At 43.1% G+C, this 24330-nt stretch overlaps 1 protein-coding gene across 3 annotated transcripts in view; it reads right to left on the bottom strand.

The window, feature by feature from the left end:
* Positions 1 to 6209: 6209 nt before the first annotated feature.
* Positions 6210 to 24330, bottom strand: part of ephb3a (eph receptor B3a) — a 36203-nt gene continuing 18082 nt past the window's right edge. The window contains exons 7-15 of one of the 3 annotated variants that reach the window (XM_063461158.1): positions 21822 to 21978; positions 21527 to 21635; positions 21155 to 21207; positions 19438 to 19560; positions 18514 to 18761; positions 14026 to 14241; positions 13587 to 13736; positions 10924 to 11117; positions 6210 to 7966 (exon numbers count right to left, since the gene is read on the bottom strand). In XM_063461158.1, the coding sequence (XP_063317228.1) occupies positions 7855 to 7966; positions 10924 to 11117; positions 13587 to 13736; positions 14026 to 14241; positions 18514 to 18761; positions 19438 to 19560; positions 21155 to 21207; positions 21527 to 21635; positions 21822 to 21978 (1362 nt within the window). In that variant the 3' untranslated portion in view covers positions 6210 to 7854. Of the gene's footprint in view, positions 7967 to 10923; positions 11118 to 13586; positions 13737 to 14025; positions 14242 to 18513; positions 19106 to 19437; positions 19561 to 21154; positions 21208 to 21526; positions 21636 to 21821; positions 21979 to 24330 lie in introns of those variants that run through there. The other 2 variants (XM_063461159.1, XM_063461160.1) reach the window with 2 other exon arrangements.

Below are 24330 nucleotides of genomic sequence, written 5' to 3'. Positions count from 1 at the left end.
CCTAGTGCTGCATAAAAACCAAGCAGCAACGCCTGGAGCTAAAAAATTAAGTCCCAGAGTTTTGCTGCACTTCCTCTAGTTCTTCTAAAAGTGAGTCCCATTTACAAGTTAGCAGCATTAAAAAACATGTTTACAGCCCAGTCCAAAAAATGCAGGGTTAAAATTGTCAACATGCCGCGTTCCTTTTGAAGTGGGAAGTCGGAAATCTTGAGTTCCAAGTCAGATTTTCTTTTAGCTAGAATGCTCTCTCAAGCTGGGACTTGGGAAGCCGCACGACTTTGCTGTTCAGTTCAATTCATTTCATATAGCGCCAATTCACAACAGTCACTTTGACAGGCTTTACATTGTAAGGTAAAGACCCTACAATTATACAGAGAAAACCCCAGATACCACTCCTTATCAGAAAGCACTTGGCAACAGTGGGAAGGAAAAACTCCCTTGAAACAGGAAGAAACCAATCCAAGAGAGCTGCAATAATCCTGGGCAGGGAGTGTTGTTAAGCGAACACAACAGTTATTGTGTTGCATTGTTGCACAGTGGATGAATCACTTTGGCCTGCTAGCTTGTGGACTCTAAAACCAAGTGGGTTATATTACAGTGGCAATGTATTGTCAATGTTTTATATAAAGTATATCAAAAAGTCATAAAACATCTACTGATTATATTTTTATTCATGTAATGTAACAGGAACCTTTAGTTTTACAGTTAAACGCAGTTAAAGTTGTGTTATTTTTAGGTTTTAGAAACTATATGTCACCTGTAATTTAACATTTATTTTGAAAGCCTTTAAAAAATGATAAAGCATGGTTCTGTCTTTTGCTCTCCAATTTCTAGTATGCCCGGCAGCTTCAACATCCTTTGCCCAGTATGTCCACTATCCCTCCTCTGCACGTGCACACATAATGGTAACCTTCCGGGCTTACGAAGAAATAAGTAACATAATAGGAACCTTATTTGTTTATCTTGCCAGATGGAAAAGATACTTGACTTCAACATGTAGCTGCACTTAAAACAGCATGCACTCGTTTATTACTGTGCATGCAGAATATTGTGTGGCAATTGAAGTATCTAGTTTTCCTGCCAAGCTAGGGTGAATAAAGCATCACACGTAACAGACACAATCAACTTTCTGCTGGAGAGTGAATAAGCATGAGTCTGAAAATGTTTAATACGGCGCAGCTTTAAACTGCAGCAATTTATCCCCAATCCCTCCTCATCCTTTACATTTCCTCCCCTCCTAAGTCTTCCCTCGCTCCCTTCCTCCTCCTGACCTCGTTCGCCAGCTCTGATTCCCTTCAAACTGTGGCGGCTGTGGCCCAGAGATCAGCAGCCCTGGCAGCAACAGTAGTGGAACGGGGGTGGTGATTGTGGAGGTGGCGAGAGAATGGGAGGGGGGGTTAGCAGCTAGCAGGCACTTTTCTAATCCACATGCATCCCGTCCTTCAAACCCAACAGGGTACTGACACCCGTTAATCAATGGCTGGGGCTTCAGAGGCCATTTAATGGCTCACACTGCAGAGATAGAGCCAGAGACTGGCAGAGGTGGGGAAACCTTTCTGTGCACAAAATGCACTGTCATGCTAATCACCCGTCCCTGCAACACTGAGGGCTTTTATAGGGAAAGTGCTGGGAGGTAAAGGCGAAATTGGAAAGCATTATTTACTATCCCAGATGTGCATGTGTGTGTACGTGTGAGAGTTTCTGTGTAGCTCTTTTTTAATTAAATGTGAACAAATCATTTGAGGGGAAAATTGAATATTTCTGTAATGAGATATTCTGCAGCTCCCCATATATTTTTCATTAGGTGCGAGGCTGCAGCTCAGATTACAGTTGCATTTAGCGCCAGCTGCTTTGCAGAAATGTTCAGATATAATGGGCTACTTGAAGACCAGGGTGAGGGATTATCTTTAACAAGATTACAATAATCTGGTTACAAGAAATGTTAAACGTAATCCATTAATTTGGATTAAAAGAAGACGAATGTCACATAACTTTATAGCTTTATAATGAGTTTCAGATTTCAGTGTTAAATTGTGGGCAGATTGGGAAATTCTGTTCGTTTTCTAAAGGTTCTTAATGATGAATTAGTGTCTATCAGTACGAAGAAATTTCATGCCTAGTAATACTGTTGAAATACGGAATGTGTTGCCGAGGCATTTCTTCATTTTAATCATAAAATATAACTGCAGCTATCAAACAGACCTATAAGGATTTTTCTTATTTTCTGTCATACACAGTCAAGTGAAAAAGAAAGTTCTTCACAAGACTCTATGAAGTGAAAAACTAACTACACCCCGACTGCTTTCATAGGAATTAAGATGGTAAGTAGCAGGCAGGTGCTGCTACTGTGAACACATCAAATAAAGCAAAAGTTGTGTGGTCTGGAGCATTCAGGTTTGTTAGCATAAGGCCACAATCTTTGCCGGAGCAGACATCCCACAAATTCCCAGCAAAACTCGGATAAAATGGAAAATGCACAGTTTAGGTTTGCAAAGTCACATCTGAAAACCCCCCACAAGACTTCTGAAAGAATATCTTTTAGACAGAGAAGACCAAAGTGGAGATCTTTGTGCTGAATCTATAGCACCATATTTAGAGAAAGCCAAACACATCATATCAGCACAATGGTCTCACACCAACTATCATGCACGGTGGGGAGGAGTGATGGAGTTTGTCTTGCAGCCACAGGACATGGGCACCTTGCAGCAATTGCATGCACTCCTCTGTGCTGATGTTTTGCAGACACATGGCTGCTAACCACATGAGACTAACTTCTGTCACGCAGGCCTTGTGACCAGTCCATGACTATCTGGCAACCACATGTTGCTGGGAAAAAAATATGTAGCTGGGTGGTAAAATCTGTCTTGGGTTTAGTTACTAGCATATTGCTGTGGTCATAGTTTGAATGGTAGTGAGTCTTATCTACAAACATCTGGCTGCTCTTCGAGGTGCAGTGAAACTGTGGAGACCATTTGCCTTCAAAACATTTTTAAAATACTTGAAATTGAGGAGGCAAACCTCCTCAATTTCTGGTCTGTGTTGGGGTTTTTCAAGCTTTGCTACTGCTCGGCTAGTAGTTAGCAAGCATTTGCAGACAATCATGACAAATTACAGGGATATTACAGGCAGCCATGGCAAACTGCTAGCAACCAAGTCAATAACCAGGAGGTTTTTAGTGCAGCACCTTTTTTGCAACCAATTTCACCCGCCGACAGTCAGAAACCTCAAGAAACCACCGCCAGGAAGTCGGGAAATACATATTTTCCCCTAGCAACAGGTCCTTGTATCACGTCTAGTATGGGTGACGACTCTTGAGCAACGAGCGCATGACGTAACGTGAAAAACTTCAATACCAAAGTATGTGAGGCCATCTGCTCGACAGATAAAGCTTGACTGCAAGTGGGTCATGCATCAGGACAATAGTCCCAAGCACAGCAGCAAATCTGCAACAGCCCAGTCAAACTCCAGACTTTAACCTGTCTGAAATGCTGCAGTGGGACTTTAAGAGAGCAGTGCACGAATAAATGCAAATTCCAAAGATGTGTGACACTAAGAAAGTAATACAAAAAATAACTTCTTTTATTTGCTTGTTCTCAGTTTTTCACAGGACTGAAAACTTCCCTTTTCACATAGCTGCTATAATCTTAGAATAGTGGATGTTCATGTTAAAAATATCCAGAGCTTGACATAATGATCTTAGCATGTGTACAAGTAATCCCTGTGAATAAAAGCTCTAATTGCGCCATCTCAGACATTTTTTTCTACTTTTGGATCTGTATGATGTCAGTAAGAGCACATATCCCTTAAATGGTCATATCAGAAGCCCCGCCCACCCCCAGTTCGGTTTGTTTACTAGGAGCAGTCAATCAGAGGCAAGTCTGAAAGTCACCAAGGCTCAGTGTGAGATAAGAGATATGAGATTTTGCTCTGTAAATCATGTAAAGCTCTTCATAATAGGCCCCCTTGAATTTTTTATTGCAGATGGTGGTGCACATTAATAATATGGACATGGATTAGTCAAATCTACCACTGTGTGATATATATATGTACATACAAACAGGATATAGCTATTCCGTTTAACTATATAATTTGAAAAAATCAAATCAAAGCCAGTTTTAGTATAAAAAAATATATATATATAACTTTTGGGGAGATGAAAAGTTCTTTTTTTCCTTGACTATCATATATAATTAATGCAGCACATCCCGTGCTTCGTGTCAGTCTTACGGCAACTATCTTATCCTCTTGCACCCATTCCTTCATTTCGCTCCCTTCACACCCTTGACACTCTGCTGTACAGTATCAATTAAAATAGAGCCCGTTTTACATCCAAATGGCTGCTGAAAAGACTTTGATTTCCGTTTGTGCTTGCGGTGCAGAGATGCAGAAATTCCTCCACGCAGAGAGTGTGAAGAAACAGCCAGCAACAACTCGTTAAAAAGCCCGAGATTTCATCTTCTTTTTTTGTCCTTTGTGTGTGTGTGTGTGTCTCTCCTCACAGTTTTGGCTTAGTGCTGCATGCGCTTCACCATAAAGAGGGTAGTTTTCCATTGATGAGCCGGCGCAGGCGGCTTCACCACCAGCAGCAGCAGCAGCAGCAGCAGCAAGCAACAGCAAATCACTGCTCTGTTAAAAGGCCCTGATGCGTAGCAAACTCTCCTGCCAAGCCGCCTTGCTCCAAATCTGCCTGCTTGCAGACCCCCTGTAATTGGAGGCATTAAACTTGCTTTGGACAGGATGGCAAATGAGTGCTTTGAGCTTGGAAGAGAACTGACTGCTGCATTCAGAAGGGCTACAGCAGTAGATGCAGCTAAATCTGACAAATCGCTGCCAATCCAGCAGATCTGAGCGTGAGCGACGCGGGTGTGTTTGTAGTGAGCCTGTGTATTTGTGTGTGTATGTGTTTTTTTCATGTCTTCTGTGGGTCCTGTCTTGGCTGGTGTTCTCGTGTGATTATATACATCCAGTATAACGGCCGGGCTGGTGTTAATCTTTCAGTAATCGTTGGGATCGCTGCGGCGACGCAGCGATTTGATGTTGAACCGCAGACGGTCGGGGTTAGTGATGAGCAGCGAGCAGCCTGCGAAATAAAAACCTGCCTGTCATCCTGCCACCGCTCCCCCCCTCCCCTCCACGGAGCACGCTCATTAAAATCTCTGTGAGGAAGCGTTTCAGCTGATGGTACAACAAATCCAGATATTTTCCTTTAGGTTTGCTGCCGTCCTGCGTCGTCTATCAGGGCCCCGCAGCAGCTCTGCTGTGATTGGAAGGGACGTGAAGGCTGGTTAATAGTGAGCAGCAGGCTGAAGCGGCCTGCAAAAACTGGAAATGCTTCAAAGGTTTTGATGATAAACAGGATGCAAATTCTCACTTTTGACACCGTGTCAGATCTCAGATGTAGCGGTGAAAACCAAGGGAACCTGATTAAAAGCTAGGCCCCCCCAAATGCAGCTTCCCCCCGACAGACTTCCTCCTCTGCAGGCCTGTGTGCAGAACACTGCTCCCCAAGGTCGGGCATTTCTATTTCTTTGTTTTCCTTTTTTTGTTGTATCCATAAAAACCACCCACCACAAAGCATCTATCTACCTTATCTACCTGAGAATCTGACACACTTGATAAATGCCACGGGGCTGTGTGTTGACTGCTGTGTGCACATCCTGTGGGAGCTGCAGAGATGATTAGAGAACATGTGGAGAACACGGCAGCAGTCTTCCCTTTGGTGGCTGATCATACAGCAGCAGCCTGAGCTGTGAGTCAGAGATGGTTAAGTATGAACCCCCCGACAGTCGAGCTTCCTCTCAGTCAATAAAAACAGTGGGTGACAGCTTCACTCAACCGCGGCAGTACGCAGGGACCCGGTTTGTGTCCTGGCAGACAGATTAAAGCCAAATAACGCTGACATTTGGTGTGAAGCCAGATTAACTTTGCCTCCTTGAAGCCTCTCCAGCAGCAACAGAGACTGCAAATTCCCCAGAATAGTCCTGTGGTCTCGCTAATTGGCGAGCTGTGCGGACGGGGCTTTGATTAATCTTAAATCTTAATGAGTCCATCCAAAGCCGCTGTGATATTCCGACTGAGGAGGTAAAACACGCTCGCTTCTCGCCTAGTTTCATCCCACGGCTGGATGAGAGGAGGCCGGGAACTTCGGCCTAGTGAACCCACGGAGAAATCAAAGAGAATACCAGAGATCCATTTAATAATTTATTTGCATATGATTATCGTAAAAATACTGAAAGAGAAATGCTTATTTTTGTTCTAGTTTTTCTGGCAAATTTTTTTCTTCTTTACAATCTAATACACCTTTACTTGCACAGGAAAAAAAAAAAAGAGTCTGCCCTAACAGACACATTTTCTTTCAGCGTGACATATAGTTTCAGATATTTAATGACCATTTAACTGTAATTTTCCTCTATTTGTCTGCTCCTCAACATTAAACAAACAAGCATATAAACGAGGGTCATAGAGAGGCCAAAGTCAGGTCAGATAGTTGTAAATGCCGAGCAGGTTGGTCTAATACAAATATAGTGTTATATACAGGCAGTTGTTTTAATAGGAAACTGCGCTGAGAGCTGGCGTGCTGGAGAAAACACGTGAGGAGAGATGAACCAGCGAGCGGTCGATTTTACATCCGTGTTTGTAGGTCTGGTCGCTATTAAGGTCACCAAGCTATCATCTGGATAACGACCTTTTAGATTCACACTGACCTGCAACACCGGACCAGAGTTTAATGTACAACACAGCATTACCACAGGCGCTTTTAATTTGACGGAAAAAACCCCCCAAACCCAACAACAACCAAAAAAAATTAAAAGACAGGCCCTTGAACATGTCTGCTCAGAGGGTTTAAAGGTAATGTACTCTGTGTGAGCAGAACTATTGATTCCCAATTCACCCATTCATGTCTGTCTGCTTTGTTTATGTCGGAAAACAAGTGATTAAAAAAAAAAAAAAGAAAAAAAAAAAAAGGTAAGTCCAGGTAGGAATCACCTCTTCGCCAGATAATAAGTTAGCATTCAAACCAATGCGTCCGTGAGTCAAACAAGATTAAGAAAAAACGTGGACGTTAAAGCCCATCCAGCAAGATGCCGACAAAGCAACAGTTAAGGAGGACCGTTCATCCTTTTCTCGTGAAGACGTTTCCACTTTGGCATGCACATGACGTGTCCCGCACAGTGTCAGCTACGTCTCCCCTCGGACTGAGAGAGAGACGGTGTGAAGACTCGGATGCTTTGTACAGGTTTTGTAACGTCTCCCGTTACACACGGAAGACGGTTTTTAAGAGGAAGCGGATGAAAAGTGTGTAGTTTTTTTTTCTTGTTTCCAGAAAAAAATAAGAATAATAAAATTTGCAAAATGAAAGAACATATTTGGTTGGGTTTTTTTCTTTTAAAAAGAAAAGGAATCACTGATTGGAGAGATGGTCCACAGCTGTCTTTGAGTTGGTTTTAAGCAAACGATTGCTTTATCTTGGCACTGTTGCATCATCTGCGTGAAATTGCCCGCCCTGTCCTCAGTCGGAGGGTGAAGAGAAGGAAAAGACTGATTCCCCAACCAGCAGAAAACACATGCAGACATGCAAACACAACCTGAGAGGGAGCAATAAGAAGTCTGGCTTTATGTCAATAGTCACAAATCCACAAGTGTCAAGTAATGAACACACACACTGGAATGGAGAGTTCTCTTTAAACAGACACTAAGTCTCCAGTGGGAAAGAAATCTCCAGAATGGTCCTCTTTCGCTGTGTTGCCGGAGCTTCCATCCTTTTCATTTACTTTTTCTTCTTTTTTTAAATTTATTTTACATTAGCTCTTCGTCTCAAGAGTTTTTAGGTAGTTTTTAGCTAGTCCTTCCGGCTCACACCCTGATCGGGAGAGTTTGGCTCATCTGTTGCCGAATGATTTCCTGACTGTTGTCCGGACTCTTCCTGTTGTGTCCCGGCAGCGTTCCTCCCAGCCGCAGCAGGTCCCTGCCAACACAAAGCCACACAGGTCAGCGCCAAGTTCACGGCCACTTTAAACAAAAGATGCAACTCACTAAGTGCTCTCGCTGAAGGTGGATAAAGGCCTAATCCATCTTGGTGTCAAGTGTAGCTAAATTCTGCAGAGTCTATACACTTAAATCTCCTGGTTATGGACAATGAAAAAATACAGCGCCAGGAGAATCAGCTCAAAATTGCTGATCCGGAGATTCATCTGCTATAAACAGCATCCAACTCAAATGCCAAGCCTGAATCTATTCATCGCATTTCCAGTTTTAATAAAAGTTCAACACATTTCTCGGCTATCTTGGAAAAAGCCCCGCGAGCCTCCGAGTGTCCTTTGTTCCTTGGCCAGTGTCCTTGTTTTTAAGGCCCTCGTGGCACAAGATACTCTACAGATAGCGCCGCATCTCATATCCTCTCTCTCCCTCCGTTATCTGCCCCGACATCACTGAGCAGCCAATGGCAGGTGAGCAGCAGCGAGCGTTCCGACGGCTCGCGCGCGCACGCGCAAACACGGGAGACGCACTCTAAATCATGCTCTGACAACATGATCCGTTCTCTCTCCTCCTCTTCCTCCTGCTCCTTCTCCATCTATCTCTAGCTGCTGCATACAGATGAGGCCATAAATTAATCATTGGCATGTCATCGGCACACAACAACAGCACAACATGCATACACACACACACACATACCCATTGCCTTCCTATTTGCTCATCACAGCATTGGGTGCACCCTCCCCTGATGCATTAAAAAGCTCATTAGCAACCTAATTAAACACATTCCTCTCTTTTAGCTTCTCCTCAATCTCCCTTATTACTCACACTTCATCACCTCCTGCTTTTCCACATCAGCAGCTCTGGCTGCTGTCTGTCCTATCACCTACATTCCAGCATCCAGCCAAGTATAGGGGGAATTAAACTGAGGTCAGCCATTACATTTCCACACACAATTAGCTTCGCCGAGCCCAAATCCTGGCATAAGAATCGCCCTTGGGGCTCAGTGTTAGAGTGAAACTGTGAGCCAAGAAGCTGGCATCAGACCCGGATCCTCTGCGTACAATTTCTGCCTCATGTGACTCTGAAACAGGGTGCCATCGCCGACGTCAGAGGCAGGGGCTCGAGGACGTGTGCTTGTTTCGTTGCGCATCGGTTAAGATGTAGGGATCTGGTATGTCTTAAAAGAAGTACTAATCATTAAAATTCAACAGTGAAAACAAGCTCGAAATCGAAGACGGGCGCCTACGAGTAAGCGAAATCTTTACACGTCCACGGGAAATGTCAGGGAAAAGGAGCAGTCCGCTGTCTGCTCGCAAAGGCCTTCAGCTCAAAGAGGCATCCTCCCAAGTCCCCCAAAAGCATAAAACAAAACCGAAGCCAACAAGCATGAACCCTGTTGTGCCTTTCCTTAGGCCAGCCATAATTTTCTTTACTGTGACATCTCATTCCCACAACCCAGAGGCGCGGCGCTGCTAGTCCCTGCACCAGTCTTCATCCTGCACTTCTCACAGACGTCATATGCAATACAGAGGACAATTTCGCACAAGGTGAAAGAGAAGGAATTGCATCACTGCTTCCTTGTGTTTGCACTATTTCTGCTCTTATTGCAGAAAGACCTCAAAAGCATTTTATGCCTCGGTTATACATCAGGTGCCAAGTCTGCCACAACACAGCTGGTATTATTTCTAATTAGAGTCCATGCTTCTGCATTTACTGTAAACTCTGGCTGCTGCTGTGACCCGGGAATCCTCAAAACGGACACGAGCTGGATTACAAATTTGCAGCCCCAAACACTCGTTTAGAACTTCCTGTGCATGGAAACCCACTGATATTTTATTTATTTTTTCTGTAGCAGCTACCAAGAAAAGTAAATTCAGCGAGTTTCTCTGAAGAGTTGCTAAATCTCGCGGCAAACTTGCCAAGGTGGTGACAGTGAAGCGCTTTGCTCTTTCCATAAAGGACTGAGACGCAACACTTTTCTAAAAGCAACACTCTCCATCCGCTTTGCAACTTCTCTTCATCTACTTTAACATTAACTTCAACTTCAACATTGATCTTTAGCTAGAAAAAGAGAAAACTCCATCTCAAAGTGCTTGCTGGGTGGTGGGAAAGTGTCTGAAACCCACAGCCTCCCAACAAGGTAATCACAGTCTGTGATTATAACAGATCTATGACATCTCTGGATGGAAGAGAAAATTTAACCAAACTTACTTGTCTTCCTATAACCTACAGAAACACCACACTGAAATCAGCCCGACTCTGACATGTCACATGGACATCTACTTTAAATTTATCCTGCATATACAGTTAGATTTGAAGAGCAAACTTTCAGATTTAACTCAAGAGGTTTTTACTAAATATTTGAATGAATTGTTCAGGAATTGCAGCCATTTTTATACACAGCCCCACATTTTTAATTGGACGTTTGACTGGCAATCAGTTTTAATAGGCGGGTGAGAATGGCTCCCTCCTTGTTATTTCATGGTAAATGATTAAAACATAATAAACAAAGTTCATTAAGTGTGTGGAGAAGAGGGAAGAGAGGGAAGCCATCAGTTCACTGAAAAACAATCTGGTACTTTCTTAAAAAGAAAAGAAGAGAATGGTCAGCTCAGCAAGACCAAAAGTGAACTAAAGTGGATGATCGCAGAGTTATTTACATGGTTAACAGAAACATCTTCAAAACATCTAAACAAATCAAAAAGAAAAAAGGAAAAAAAACCCTTGAATTAGTTATTTCAATCACTATAGAGGATTCACAAAGTGCAAACCACTGGTTACACTCAAGAAGCAACAAGGCCAGATTAAACTTTGTAAGGGGAAAATCTAAAACAACCTGCACCTACACAGAAAAGAAAATCTTTGGACAAATCAAACCAAGATGAATTGACTGTTTGCCTTAATATATTCCACTGCAACAAATCACGGACCTAACTGTAGACTCACCCTGAGTAGGTGCTGGTCACCACCTTGAGGCTTGCGGCGTTGCGAAGCAGCTTGTCCAAAGTGCTGACGATTCGGGAGAATTTGGGCCTCAGGTTTCTCTCCTTCATCCAGCACTCCAACATCAGCTGGTGCAGCACCATGGGACAGTCCATGGGTGGGGGCAGCCGGTAGTCCTGCTCTACTGCTGTCATCACCTGAAGGCAAAGGAAGTCAATCTTAACAACAGGCTTGTTCACACAGGGAGTGTTTCACTTGTTGCGCATCACTTTGAAGCTGACAGTTTACTGCTGACTGATTAATGGTAATCCTCTTATTTATTTACAATATCCAGTATGCTGCACTCTCATTGGTAGTCGCTTCAATCACTCAGCTCTAAGTTGAGAAAAGTTTATACTGGAATTGTGTGTACGCAGTCTAAGTCTGGCACTTAAATAATTTTAACCGTGCACGTAACTTAATGGTCACAAAAATTTGTATCTGCAATGTAATTTTGTTTGAGTCGCCACTAAATACTGAACGAAGCTTAAAGCAATAATATAGTATATTTGATATCAACACTGACAAGGGTTTTATTACAAGTGTAACATGATGTAAAAAACTAAGGTGTAAACATTTTTCACCCTCAGTGCTTGCCAAGCTGTCTCCAAGGTAGGAGAAATGTGAGCATCAACCAGTTTTCAGCCAGTGGGAGGGTACACCGACATCGCTAAAGTTAGCTAGCTAGTTAGTGCCAACGCTAGCTAGCAAGCCAGCTAACATTGGTTTGTTTTTGTTTTTGTCAGGTATTAATATTATACTTGTGGCATGATTTGATGTTTGTGGATGCTGAAGTATCTTGATGAAGTCTTTGATGTAAAAAAGGCTCGGAGGCTTGACGAGTTGTAAAGTTCTGCAAAATGAAGCAGCTAATGTTGATAATGGTCATTAGCTGCAATCGCCATTTTCAACGAGCGCATTACTAGCCGTCTTTGGATTTGAAACAACACTACCCTGTTCACGTACTATGCAAAAAGTACTTTGCACTATGCAGAAGTGTACTACAAGAGATAACTGAAAGAACACACTATAATAATGTTTAAAATGTTTAGGCTGTTAGCATTTTAAGAGGAGAATGCCATTTGTTTTGCAAGTTTTTGATCATTTGCTAAAAAAATCTGAAACTTGTTTCAGCTATTACTCTTCATCCTTTGTATACTTGTAAAAAATTTTAATGGAAACCTATCTTAGAGTTTTCAGAAATGATTGTATTAGGGGATAAAGTTGAGGGGTCTCTGAAATCATTAAATTTCATCCTTTGAAGACAAAGAACACCAATATATTTGGACACATTTTATGGCAAGCTTTCTGATAATTGTAAACCTGTCTCACTCTGAGCACAGAGGTCCATAATCATTTCCGCCACAAACACATTCAAATGAAGATTACATTTGAAATTTGCTATGCTAAATAAATATCAACCCAGAAGACTGTGCATAAGGATTTAGGCAAATTTCATGTGGCGCCTCTACAGAGTGTTACCATTTGGCTCTGAATCATTCGTATTATGCTCATTCTGTTTGGCCTTTGTTGTTGTGGTGTGAGAATAATCGGCAGTTCCTGTATTATCTCCTGCATTAGACAGTTCCTCAGCTCGTGCTGTCACACATTCCAATCTTTCTTTCAGCGTCTTTACAAAACTATAAAAACAATATTCTCAAATTTGTCACTTCAGAACTGGCGTGATTGATGGGAGAAACAATAAACTAGAGGAAGAACACGTCGGCTCACGGATGCGAGTTCGCCTAGCAACTGCATTTGCCTCCGTAAGCTGCGTATGGGTTTTAACTCCCCACAACAATAAAAAAATGCCATTTGGGAACAATAAAACATTTCTGCAGCGCTTCTCGTCTCCCGCCGCTTGTCCTTTGATTTTTATGTCGTGCTTCTAGTCTGCGAGTACTTCTGTTTATATCTCGTATTTGTTGACTCTGTTGCTTATTGAGCGATGACTGTGGCACAAAGGCTATTGGGAACAATAGTGGGCTTCTACTTTGATGCTTTCATTACTGCATGTGGGTTCTGTTGTGAAAGTTATACATACATTACTGCCATTTTTCATTTCTGATCCTTTTTTTTCTCCTTTGCTTTATTGGTATCAGCGTTATAAGTCGCTTTTTTGAAGCTCAGTACAGAGCAGATATTCCTCAGAGAGTGAAGTGGAGGTGTACACATTGCTTCAGTACTTTGTTCAGGGAGGAGGAACCAAGAGATTTATTTTTTCTTTCCTTCGAGCTCACTGCTGCAGTTACAATGTCTGTGCAGTGCAGATAGCCTACAGGTACCAATGCACGTAAAGAAGAAGGAGAGAAAAAGCCAATCCTGAGTATGCCTTTGTGAGTGTGAGGAGGGAGGCTTTGCAGTATGGATTTGTAGGGGGGTGGGCAGGCCAGGGCCGTAAATAAGGTGGTAAAAACTAGAACATAGGCACGCAGCTGCAACCAGCATCTGCAGTGAGGAGATAAAGACAGCAGAACAGGCCCGAGTCCAACATGTCACGCTGGAAATCAAAGCCACAGCAGCCCGGAGAAACTCTCAGCTGGCCCTAAACTTAGACATGAAACTCCTTCCATGAGCTTTCAGGCTATAGATATACGTTTTCTCGTGAGACTCTTGTGCTGACTTACATCCTGGTTGCTCATGTCCCAGTATGGCCGCTCTCCATAGGAGACCACCTCCCACATGACGATGCCGTAGCTCCATACGTCACTGGCAGAGGTGAACTTCCTGAAGGCAATGGCCTCTGGTGCTGTCCACCGAATGGGAATCTTACCGCCCTGCACACACAGACAGAGGGGGATGGTATCAGCACTCTGAAAGACACTCCAATCCTATAAGCGCAGGCACAAGCAGCAGCACACAAATGCAAAAAAAAAACAACAGCAAATGCAAATTTCACAGATGGTCTCGCGCGCCAACGTAAATATTGGCACACATGAACAGTCACACATGCATTTATGTGTACATGTGAAACAAGTGAGGGGGATCGAATTAAGACGCCCAATTAAACAAGCACAGTGTACACAAACGCACAGCGGCACACACATTCACGCGTATTTCACCAACCAGAGAGCTTGTGTAAGTGGGGTCAGCGGAGGTGTCGTCCAGAAAGCGCGACAGGCCAAAGTCGGAGACCTTGCAGACCAAGTTGCTGTTGACCAGGATATTTCGGGCGGCGAGGTCTCGGTGAACATAGTTCATGTCTGACAGGTACTTCATGCCTGCAGCGATGCCGCGCAGCATCCCGACCAGCTGTGTCATTGTGAAGCGCCCGTCGTTCAGCTGCAAGCAAGGAAAAAAAACCCACACATACACACAGTCAGAGATAGAGCGGGAGAAGCGGGGAGGGTGCAGCAGAGGAGGCGGTTAATGAACAGGGAGTGGAAAATGAGAAAGAGAAAAGATGTGTTGAAACAGATGATAGGGCGAGTACAGGAGATAAGAGGAGAACCAGAGGCAGGAGATCAGTCATCGAGGCCACGTAAACATGACATCTGTCATAGTGCTTCATGGCTCCTGCTGACAGTCACTGACAGCTGACCTTTTCATGCATGCTGTCCAATTAGCTGATTAATTAGAGTCTTTACTGTCGTACTAAAGCTGGTATGGCTCGCCATTGACTCAACAAAACAATATAATAATGGGAGCCAAAACACTGCAATCAAAACCAGACCACTGCAGGTATTTTCCCCTCATTCACTGACTGACAAACTAGTAGCAGTTAAAGGCTGAACATGGCTTTGCTTTTTCTTCTTCCTGTTGACATGAGAATAAAATCAGCCTGTCAACAAAATCACTATGTCATGTTGCTCAAAGATCATTTGTAAAAATGGCAAAGTCCTCGAGAAGCAGAAATTTGCCCTCTCGTGCAACATTTGAGAAGCATGAAAGTAATCTTAGACGAGGGCTTTCAGGGTTTAATTTACAATTCTCCGCATTTGTGACGCGTGTCACATACTCGAGATCGCAATAAATCAGCGCTCCTGACTCGCGAAGGCGCGTGTACCCTGATGTGTGGGAGCTGAACTAAAACTAATCAATTAAACAGTTAAAAAATGATCTGAAATTTCTGCAAAATTGAACGAAGCTACGGTGGGAGGTTTTCTCTCATGACCTGAATATCTAATCCGAGCGAAGGGAGTCACAGGGGTGGGGAAAATAAGAATTTTTTTTCCGACATAATCAATTCCTTCTTTGGCTCCGCGATGAGAAAGCAAAGAACACAGGACGTGCCATCGCAAACCCATAAACATCCTGCCTTGTAGTCTGCACACTCCAATGAAGTCTGACAGGCAAACAAGCCGGGATGGATGGATGTGTAAACAGCCGTGATTCATAGCAGGCCTTCAAAGCCACGGTGGCATGAGTGCATGTGTGTTATTTCTGTGTTTCTATAAAGCTTTCTACATGTGCATATGTCCACATGTCCGGGGGGAGTCTGAAGCTCTACTGCGGGTGACACGCTTGGACAGTTTGTGCAAGTGTGCGTGCACGTGTGTGTGTGTGCATTAACTCAATAGTTTCCTTGTTAGAGCAGGACTCTGAGTTCCTCTGAGTCACAGGCAGTGTGACACTGGCGGGAGAGCGGGGGTGAGGAGAGCACAGAGCAGGCACTTTTTCTGTTATCTGTAGGACAGCTGGCTGAGAGGAGTGGGTGAGAAGGAGGGAAAAAAAAAAAGAAGCTCAGGCTGCACTATCAGATGTGGAGCTGCAAATAATGAGTGTTGGCGTTATCAGTTAATTATTTATAAATTGAAAATTAACTTGAAAATTGTGAAAGTGTCCAAGATGCTTAGAAAGGAGACGGCGAGTTGACTAGATGATTGACAAACGAATAAAAATGACGAAATACAATAAAAACATATATCCTAAAACCCAAAGCTTTTATACATAAAAACATCTGAAATCGTCCGCAGTAATGATGCAGATGATTACTTGATAACTAAGATTAGAACCAATAAATGTTATTTTAACTGAGCAACTGAGAGAAAGAAAAGAAATCAGAGCCTTTGATTATGAAAAACAGACTGTAAAGAACAGGTTTAGAAGATATTTGTCACTATTTTCAGGTTCATGTACATAAAAAGTGGTGCTGCACAAAGTAAATTTAAAATATTTAATGATTTCCCTAAATTATTGACTCATTAATGTGCACATCAGTTTAATGTGGCAGCTGGACAGGATTTTAATCACCGATACCCTGCTGAAATGCTTTATATATAATAACACAGCATCATATATTAGTAGATTTACAATCTAAAATCAGCATATTAACAAGTATCACAGTACACACTGTAATATTTACATGTATAATATAGTGCAGTACAAGGAGGAAGCATTGTAATACATAAAAACTATGTGTACTTGCGTAAATATACTCGGTTACATTGCACCACTGGTCCTATCAGTGTTATCAGTCTGATCTATGGTGTTGGGTAATGCAAGCTTAACGGCACTCTGGTCTGATAGCATTCGTGGTGTCACAATCATATCTGAGTGTGGTTGGCACCACCCGATGCCCCCCTACCGATATCGAAATGTAAACCAGCTAGCCGCCGCTCGCTAATTTTTGGCACTGCCGAGGTTAGCTGAGCTCTTAAAGAACCGTTAAAATGTCACCAAACATATTAAGTTCAGATGAATAAGTCGGTCTCTATTGACTGGTTGGAGAAAAGCGTGGAAATCAACTAGAGCCAACCGTTCACTACCAATACGACGGTAAAGTTGCCCCTCATGTCAGCGGTCTCTGTAAAGCTAATTATTCAGACAACATTTATAAATGTTATTAATTAGTTACACAGCGACTAAACGTAAGAAAGGAACAAAAAAAAGGCGAACAGATTTTGAGTGATTAAATTCCAGAAGCTACAACTGATGAATATTTATCATTTATTCCTTCTCGACAAATAATTATCAAAACTGATTAATTCCCCGCTGATCGAGAAAAGGAAGTGAGGGCTCTCGTGTGGAGCTGCAGCTATTATTCTTATTGCTGATAAATCAGCTGGTTTTCAGGTAATTAATGAATCCTTGTAAACTCCGATAGATCTTTCACAGAGTCAGAGAGGACCACATCAAACTGCTTCTTTTTAAAACAAATATATTAGCACTCTAAAATCCAAAAGGGTTTTAATTGAGAAAGATTTTTAAAAAGAGATCAAATTGTGCTTGACAATTAACATCCTGAAAACTGAAAAAACTTAAAAAAGTAAAATTTTTAATTATTTTATTTTGTTTGAAATTCAAAATATTAACATGTACATAAGTATTAAAAGTACTGCACTGATAAGTATTGAGAAGTTAGAAATTCTTCCTAGATCTGGCCACTTGACCAGTCGATTGGGGTAGAAGGACCATTTCTGCAGCACTCCACCAATCAGCCCTGTTTGGTAGAGTGGCGAGACTGAAGGTTACCCGAAGGGCTTTAAGACCATGAGAATCAAAATTCTCTGGTCTGAAGAATCAAACATCGAACCCCTGGCCTGAATGCCAAGCATCACATCTGCAGGAAACTAAGCATCACCCTGCCAATACCATCCCTACAGTGAAGCATGGTGGCGGCAGCGTCATGCTGTAGGGATGGTTTTCAGAAGCAGGAAGTGGCAAACTAGTCAGGATCAAGGGTAAGATGAATGCAGAGATGTGCAGCCTAGATGATAACCTGCTCCAGAGCGCTCTGGATCTTAGACTGGAGCAAAGGCTCATGTTCCAACACAACAACAACCCTGAGCACACAGCCAAGAGTGGCCTTGAGCAGCTTCAACAAAGTACTGACCAATACTTTTGCTCAGTACTTTTTTAAACTGTGTGACGAATTCTCTTTAAGAGAGAACCGACATTCACGAAAAACGTGGAATCACACCAGGCATCAAACCCACCGAAACCAGCTCGACAAGCTGGTCAGTGTCGCCTTTCTTCAATATCATTAACAATATCCCCCGAAAACTGCTATTAATACCAGCATCAGAGCATTTATTCATCACAAGTATGAAGAATCGTCATTTAGTCAAAAAGCTGCAGTAGTCTTCTTCACAGTACAGCCACGCAAGAAAACACATTTTATTGGATGTAAATGACATGTAATAGTCCCCACGCAGCTGGAAATGTACCTTGTGACACCTCATTTCTCATCCTGCTTTTGTTCAGCGTTTGTGTAGGTGGGCTGAACCGAAAACTCTGATCACTAATGTATTCTGCGGTGGTACAAAGACTCTCTAATACACTGAAGCAAACCTATCCAAAGGTCTGCGTGTGTGACAGTTTTCCACCAGGAGTTTGTGCACGGGAAAAGCCTGTCAGCATCACTCAGTCACGTCAAGCAGAGACACTATGCTTGTCTCCAGGCGTTATATTGCGCATTTAATCTCTATCACTCAGCAAGTAAAGAGCCTCGGGGTGTTTTACAGAGAGTAAAACATTCTGATAACCCAGAGGTATCGTGAATGACTGTCTGTGTTTGTGTGTGTGTGTGTTCCTCTCAGCTTTGATGCAAACAGAAAGCAATCTTTTTTCTGTCAGAGGTGTTGGGCGGCGCACGCCTCCCGCCAAGCTTACCCTGAGGAAGGAATCGAGCGCTCCGTTCTCCATGAATTCGGTGATGATGAGGACGGGGCAGCTTCGCGTCAGGACGCCCTCCAGTCGGATCACGTTGGGGTGGTCGAACTGACCCATGATGGAGGCCTCGGCGAGGAAGTCCCGCCTCTGGCGCTCGGTGTAGCCGGCTTTCAGCGTCTTGATCGCCACCACCATCTCCCTGCGCCCGGCCTGCTTGAGACGCCCGCGGCACACCTCGCCAAATTCACCTGGAGCGAGGAGAACGAGGTGGCGAGAGGAGGGGTGGGGGGTGATGGAGGTGGGCAGGGGTTGAGTGAGCAGAGGAATGAACGGGGAGGAGGGGTGGCGGGAAAGAGAGCGTCAGGGAGAGTGCGGGGAGAGGAAGCGTTACTGGTCGGACTCGGGAGTGAGTTGAGGGTCGACTTCGACTGTGGGAGAGAATTAGAAAAGAGAAGAGTGGGTCGCTAGTGGGGTCAGGGGTCGAAGATGTTGGGGAGAGAGGGAGTGACTGGTATAGATCGAGTGTGCAACCTGGGAGGGGTGCAGGGAGACAGAGGGTGGGCGAGGTACTTGAGGGTTTTGCATTTGGTGCCTGAGTACGAATGTTTACAAGGGAAGGAAAGACAGAGAAGACAGGAAGGTTGAACGAGCGGGAGCAGACTGTCATTTGAGGTGAAGTTAGGACACAACATGCTGCTGGAAAGACAAGAAAGAAAGAAATAAAGGAAGGAGGGGCGCAGAGCTACAGAGAAGTCCTTCCCACCCACAGCTCTCATGTGCACTCTGAATCCTAACCTTGCTCTCCCACAGAGGACTCTCTAACAGAGCAGAGCCCGGCCTTGATGGCATACTCTTGCTCAAATAAATGTTTAATAAAGGTAAATTATTCTGTCCACTTGGACGAAAAACAGCAGGGTTCTTTACCTGCGCCGATGACTTCTTCTATTTTTACACAGGAGATGTCTATTTCTTTGGCAAACTCGTGGACTGCGTCATTGGGGTCCTCGTAGGTGAAAGGGTCGATGTACACTTTGACCCCCGGAGAAACTAAAAAATAGAGAAAAATGGAAAAAATCTGCATCTTTAATGTTGTTCATATGAGTTCATCTGTTAAAAGCAAAGCTTTGAATACGACAACGGCTGAATAATATGAGTGAAATCAATGCTGCAGTATAAATAAGACATGTTCCTAGCTATGCTGTATTTGATCCATGGATAGCAAAGCCAGACGATTAATCCACACTGATTTATCTCAACAACTTTGTGGCGAACTGCTATGAGATTCAGCAGAGACATTTATGTAATGAAAAGGATAAATCCTAATCCTAAAGATCGGTCCGACTTTCCATCTGATGCACGAGTGGACATTTTTTACAGAGTGGCCACATATTTAATAAGTGAATCGAAATATGGCTACAGTGAAAAGATTTCTAACATACAAAAACAGAACATAAGATATAAAACACAGAAAAATCCACTTAATTCCTACATGAACATTTACACTGATGTAGGAAATTGTAGGCATCTGCCCACATGTGAGTTAATCCCAGGATCAGGTCAAAATTTAAGGCCTAATCGTGTAATTTCCTTCTCGACACATACAAGGTTTTAATAATCACACCACATCTTATTTTCAGAGACCTTACAGTGCCATCCTGAGAGCACTTCTCTCTCAGACTGAAGGTTTGCTTGTGGTTCCTACGGTATTTAAAAGAGGATTGGGAGGCAGAGCCACCACCACCGCATCCACCACTCGGCAATTAATAATTAGCTGTTATTCCTCTCTGGCTCTCTTCCACAGCGTGTCTTTTATCCCATTTTCCTTCACTCATCCCCAACTGGTCATTACAGGTGTATGCCGGGCATTTTCTTCCTTTTAAAAGGGAGTTTTTCCTTCCCACAGTTGTCAAGTGCTAACTCATAGGGCATCGTATGATTTGGGGGTCTTTACTTTATAATATAAAGCACCTTGAGGGCGACTGCTGTTGTGACTTGGTAAAATTGAATCACTGAGTTTAGTTTATAATAACTGCAAGTGACACTATTGTGCTCAGACAGAGACTCACAGCACAGCAGTAGATTCTTAGTCCTGTTCTCCTACTGATAGCGCTTCGATTAAGATCTGTGCAGTGAGGCTGATGCTTTGCATTAGAATCTATCAAACCTATCAAAACAAAAATACAGTTAACTAACAATTCATTTTGCTTTATTTTTGGCCTTTAAATGACAGCATCCAGTCCACAGGCAGACAGAAAAGTGGAGAACTTGAATCACATTGGGGAGCTTGCAATTCATGCCATGTGTGTCTCAGGGGGAAAAAATAGAAACCAAACAAATGACTTTCCGCAGACTGAAATTTCATCAAGCAAAGACCTCGGAAAAATGTTGCATTAACAAATATTTTACATTTCAGTGTGTGGGCAGCCCCTCCTCGTCCAGCGTGGATTTAATTCCCCGCTGCGCACGTATCTACTTCAACTCAGATGATCTGTGTGCTCGGACCTCCTCCGAGACAACAGGGAAATGTTTTCCTGCCTCAAACAGGTGATTGGATAATTGATTGAATCAGTGGGCTAACTGTGCTGGCATGAGCAAAAGTAGCACAGAGGAGACGGTTTCCAAGCTCAGCACATAAACTTACTGTATTGCTGCAGTTTCTCAGTGTACTCCAGCTCTGACCCGCTGCGCTGCTTCCTGTAAACAAGTAGCACATGAGAAAAGTCACATTGACATAATCAGCCCTGGCCGGCTTTCCAGGTACAGTGAATCAAGCTAACGTCTAACTCCGCTATCAGATAATCACAGGCTGAGGAGGAAACTCCTGGCAGCACATCTGCTTTTTCTTTGCTTTGTTTCCCCTCTTTTGGAGCTGATTTGTGGAGCTAAGGTAGCGGCTAACAGTTTACACCCTCTGAGAGCATGTTAAAATTTAATGAGCGTCTTTGTTCAAAGTCTAACGGACAAAGTGAAAACATGTAGTTCAGCCTGTCGGTAATGAAAATCAAACACTTACTTAAGGCAGACAACAGCGATAACCACCAAGGCAACAATGACCACCAGACCTGCGGACGCCGAGCCGATGATGAGAGGCAGCTGGTCCTGCACAGACTTCTGAGGGTCACCTGGGCCACGGAGACACACAAATGAATGCATAACAGCAGAGAGATTAAAGGGTGGCTCGCGCTGCATGCATAATGGCTACCAATTAGGGCAGCCATAAAAACTATCAAGTCTGAACCCTCATTAAGAGAACCGTTGCAGCAGATCATCAGGAACAGACGGTAAAGTGGGAGAGAATGAGTCCGTACTGTGGAGGCTGGTGCTGAAGTCCATGGGGTTGCTGTAGCGTCCATACCCAGCAACGGTGCGTGCTCTGACCTGCACCACGTAGGGCGTGGCAGCCCGCAGCCCCTCCACCTTGGCTGAGCTGTGCTGGGAAGTTACAGTGTGTGACATTGCCTGGCCCTGAAGGAAAAATATAAATATTAAATATTAGAGCAGCAGGGTTATGTGTGTCCATCTTTCTATCCTCGCTTAGCTTCACAAACTAATATCATACTTTGAAAAATGGCGTGTCATAATCTTCTTCTTAAGGATTAAAGGATGAATTCATTATTCATGGATATGCCAATCCTTCTTTTTATTCTAACAGACTAAAAAGTTTTGCTCTTGCTGCTTTCTTTAGTCTATTACAGGCGTGGCAAACATATGGCACGGGGGCCAGAATTGGCCTGGCGAAGACTCCGATCCGGTCCGCTGGAGAATGTGAAGGAGGACACACACATTTTGGACTTTTGACTCATACATTTCATGGCTTGTAAAATGAGTTTGACGTCCCTGGTCTGACCAGCTGGTTTTTTATTACTAATAAATGAGCCATTGCTAGCTGAAGATTGGCAATTTTCTTCTAGCTTTAGTGTTATAGACCCTTTTACAGTTTGTAAACAGTGATTACGTAGGCAGTAAAAGAGTCCGTAGTTTTTTTTAGTATATAACATTATCCTGGAAGTGTCACTTGTGACCACAGTACTTGGTGTTTAACAAAAATTGCTGTTATGTTTTAAATTCAGATGATAAGTGTTCTTTAAAACAAATGCAGCTGAAGATGAACTCATAAAGAAAGAATCAAACCTGTGCTGATATGCAGTGTAGCAGGAGTAGGTCTTAAAATTTTAAAATGACTTAGCATTTTCCTCCCCTGGCTCCTTTATCTGAAAGTCAGCAGATTTTATTTTTTTTATTGGGCTTTTTCTGTGAGACGACTGAAATAGGGTCTGCAGTTAATGCAAGCTTTAGTGATAGTCACGTTTTGTACTACAACATAGAAAAATCCAAGTTAATACCCCTCTTGTGTATTCTGAAAATGTAACCAACCCAAGCCAACACAGAAGAGCCAAAAACTACAGCTTCTTTAATGGCCACTTGAGGCTTGCTCTAAAAGTGACTCAATCCCCATAGACACCCATGTTAAAATGTCCAACTTTACAGCATTAAAAACACATGTTTACAGCCTGGCATAAAAAAAAAAAACAGTTTGGGCCTCTGTGGATAGTTTCCCTCTTTGTTATAACTGTATCCACCGAATACTGGAGTTGCACTAATACAGTTTATAGATGCAGCTGCTGAACAAGCTTGTTAGTGTTTGCACTGTTAGAACTATGGCATCTAAATATTGAGATTTTGGAGACACATGACCTCTAACTACTTGACTAACCTGACTCTCATTTGGTCAATGCAGGGTCAAGTGAACAAGGCCCAGTCACGCAGGCCCACAGGCTGGTCAATGACAAACACTTGTGTATGACTGGGTGGAAAAAGCCTCCTTGCGATTTCTTTGGTCACTACTATGTTGCTGCAGTCGTAGTTAGAAATTGAAGTGACAGACATGTGTACAAACACTGTCCAACTACTCTCTGAGCTGTAGTGAGACTGTGAAAAGAGCAACACAACACATAGACAGCAAAAAATGCAAATTGCAGGCTGCACTGATGAAGCACAACTTTTATCTAAAAAGTGAAAAAAATTTGTGATTTGCATCGTGATTTTTCTTGTTTTACTGCTGCTGTTAATGATTAAAGCAATTGCTAGAAGATTTTTTGTGAAGTATCTTCTTTTCAATCGATTTCAACCTCCAGGACAGGGGCGCCACCAAGGGGGGTTCAGGGGGGGGCACTGGTCATCCCCCACAATTCTGCTGTCTGTCCAGGAAGGCTGCTGGCATATTTTTCCATATATTTTTTTGGTTGTTGTATCACATCCAGGGTTTGGGTGTGACGCATTGGAAAGTAATACTTTAAGCTTGATTTAGACTTCTGTGGGAAATCTTCATCCTATCTTACAACATGACTGGAAGCCCCTCTTAACATTTAACCTTCCACATAACTTGTCTCCCAAGAAATTTAACTACATGCCAGGTCAAAGCTGCCCGGAAAGACTATGTTTCAGTAAGAAATCTACGTCAGTTAGTATTCAGAGAAGAGGAAACTAGCGGTTTACAGTTTTTGAGGAATGAACATATGGGCATTACTTTTATTATTTATTGCATGAAGCGACAACATCGTGATGGTGAAATGCAAACTGTAACCCAGACAGCAACAAACGCTAACACCAACATCGACTCCTTGGAAGCGTGTGCACAGAGAGTAAGCTAACACAAAGCTAGCCAAGAACCCATAATGATGTTAAAGCTGAGTAAGTGCTGATCCCAGCCCAGCAGCCAGACCCTGTACTTCAACAGGTAACAGAGGTGGTGATGAGCAGTCAGGTTTCCAGCACTGTAGCCTTGAAATCTCCTTATAGATGGTTCTAAAGTAGAAC

The sequence above is a fragment of the Pelmatolapia mariae genome, linkage group LG18 (assembly GCF_036321145.2).
Source record: "Pelmatolapia mariae isolate MD_Pm_ZW linkage group LG18, Pm_UMD_F_2, whole genome shotgun sequence".
NCBI lineage: Eukaryota > Metazoa > Chordata > Actinopteri > Cichliformes > Cichlidae > Pelmatolapia > Pelmatolapia mariae.
This window is presented reverse-complemented; position numbering and strand designations above follow the sequence as displayed.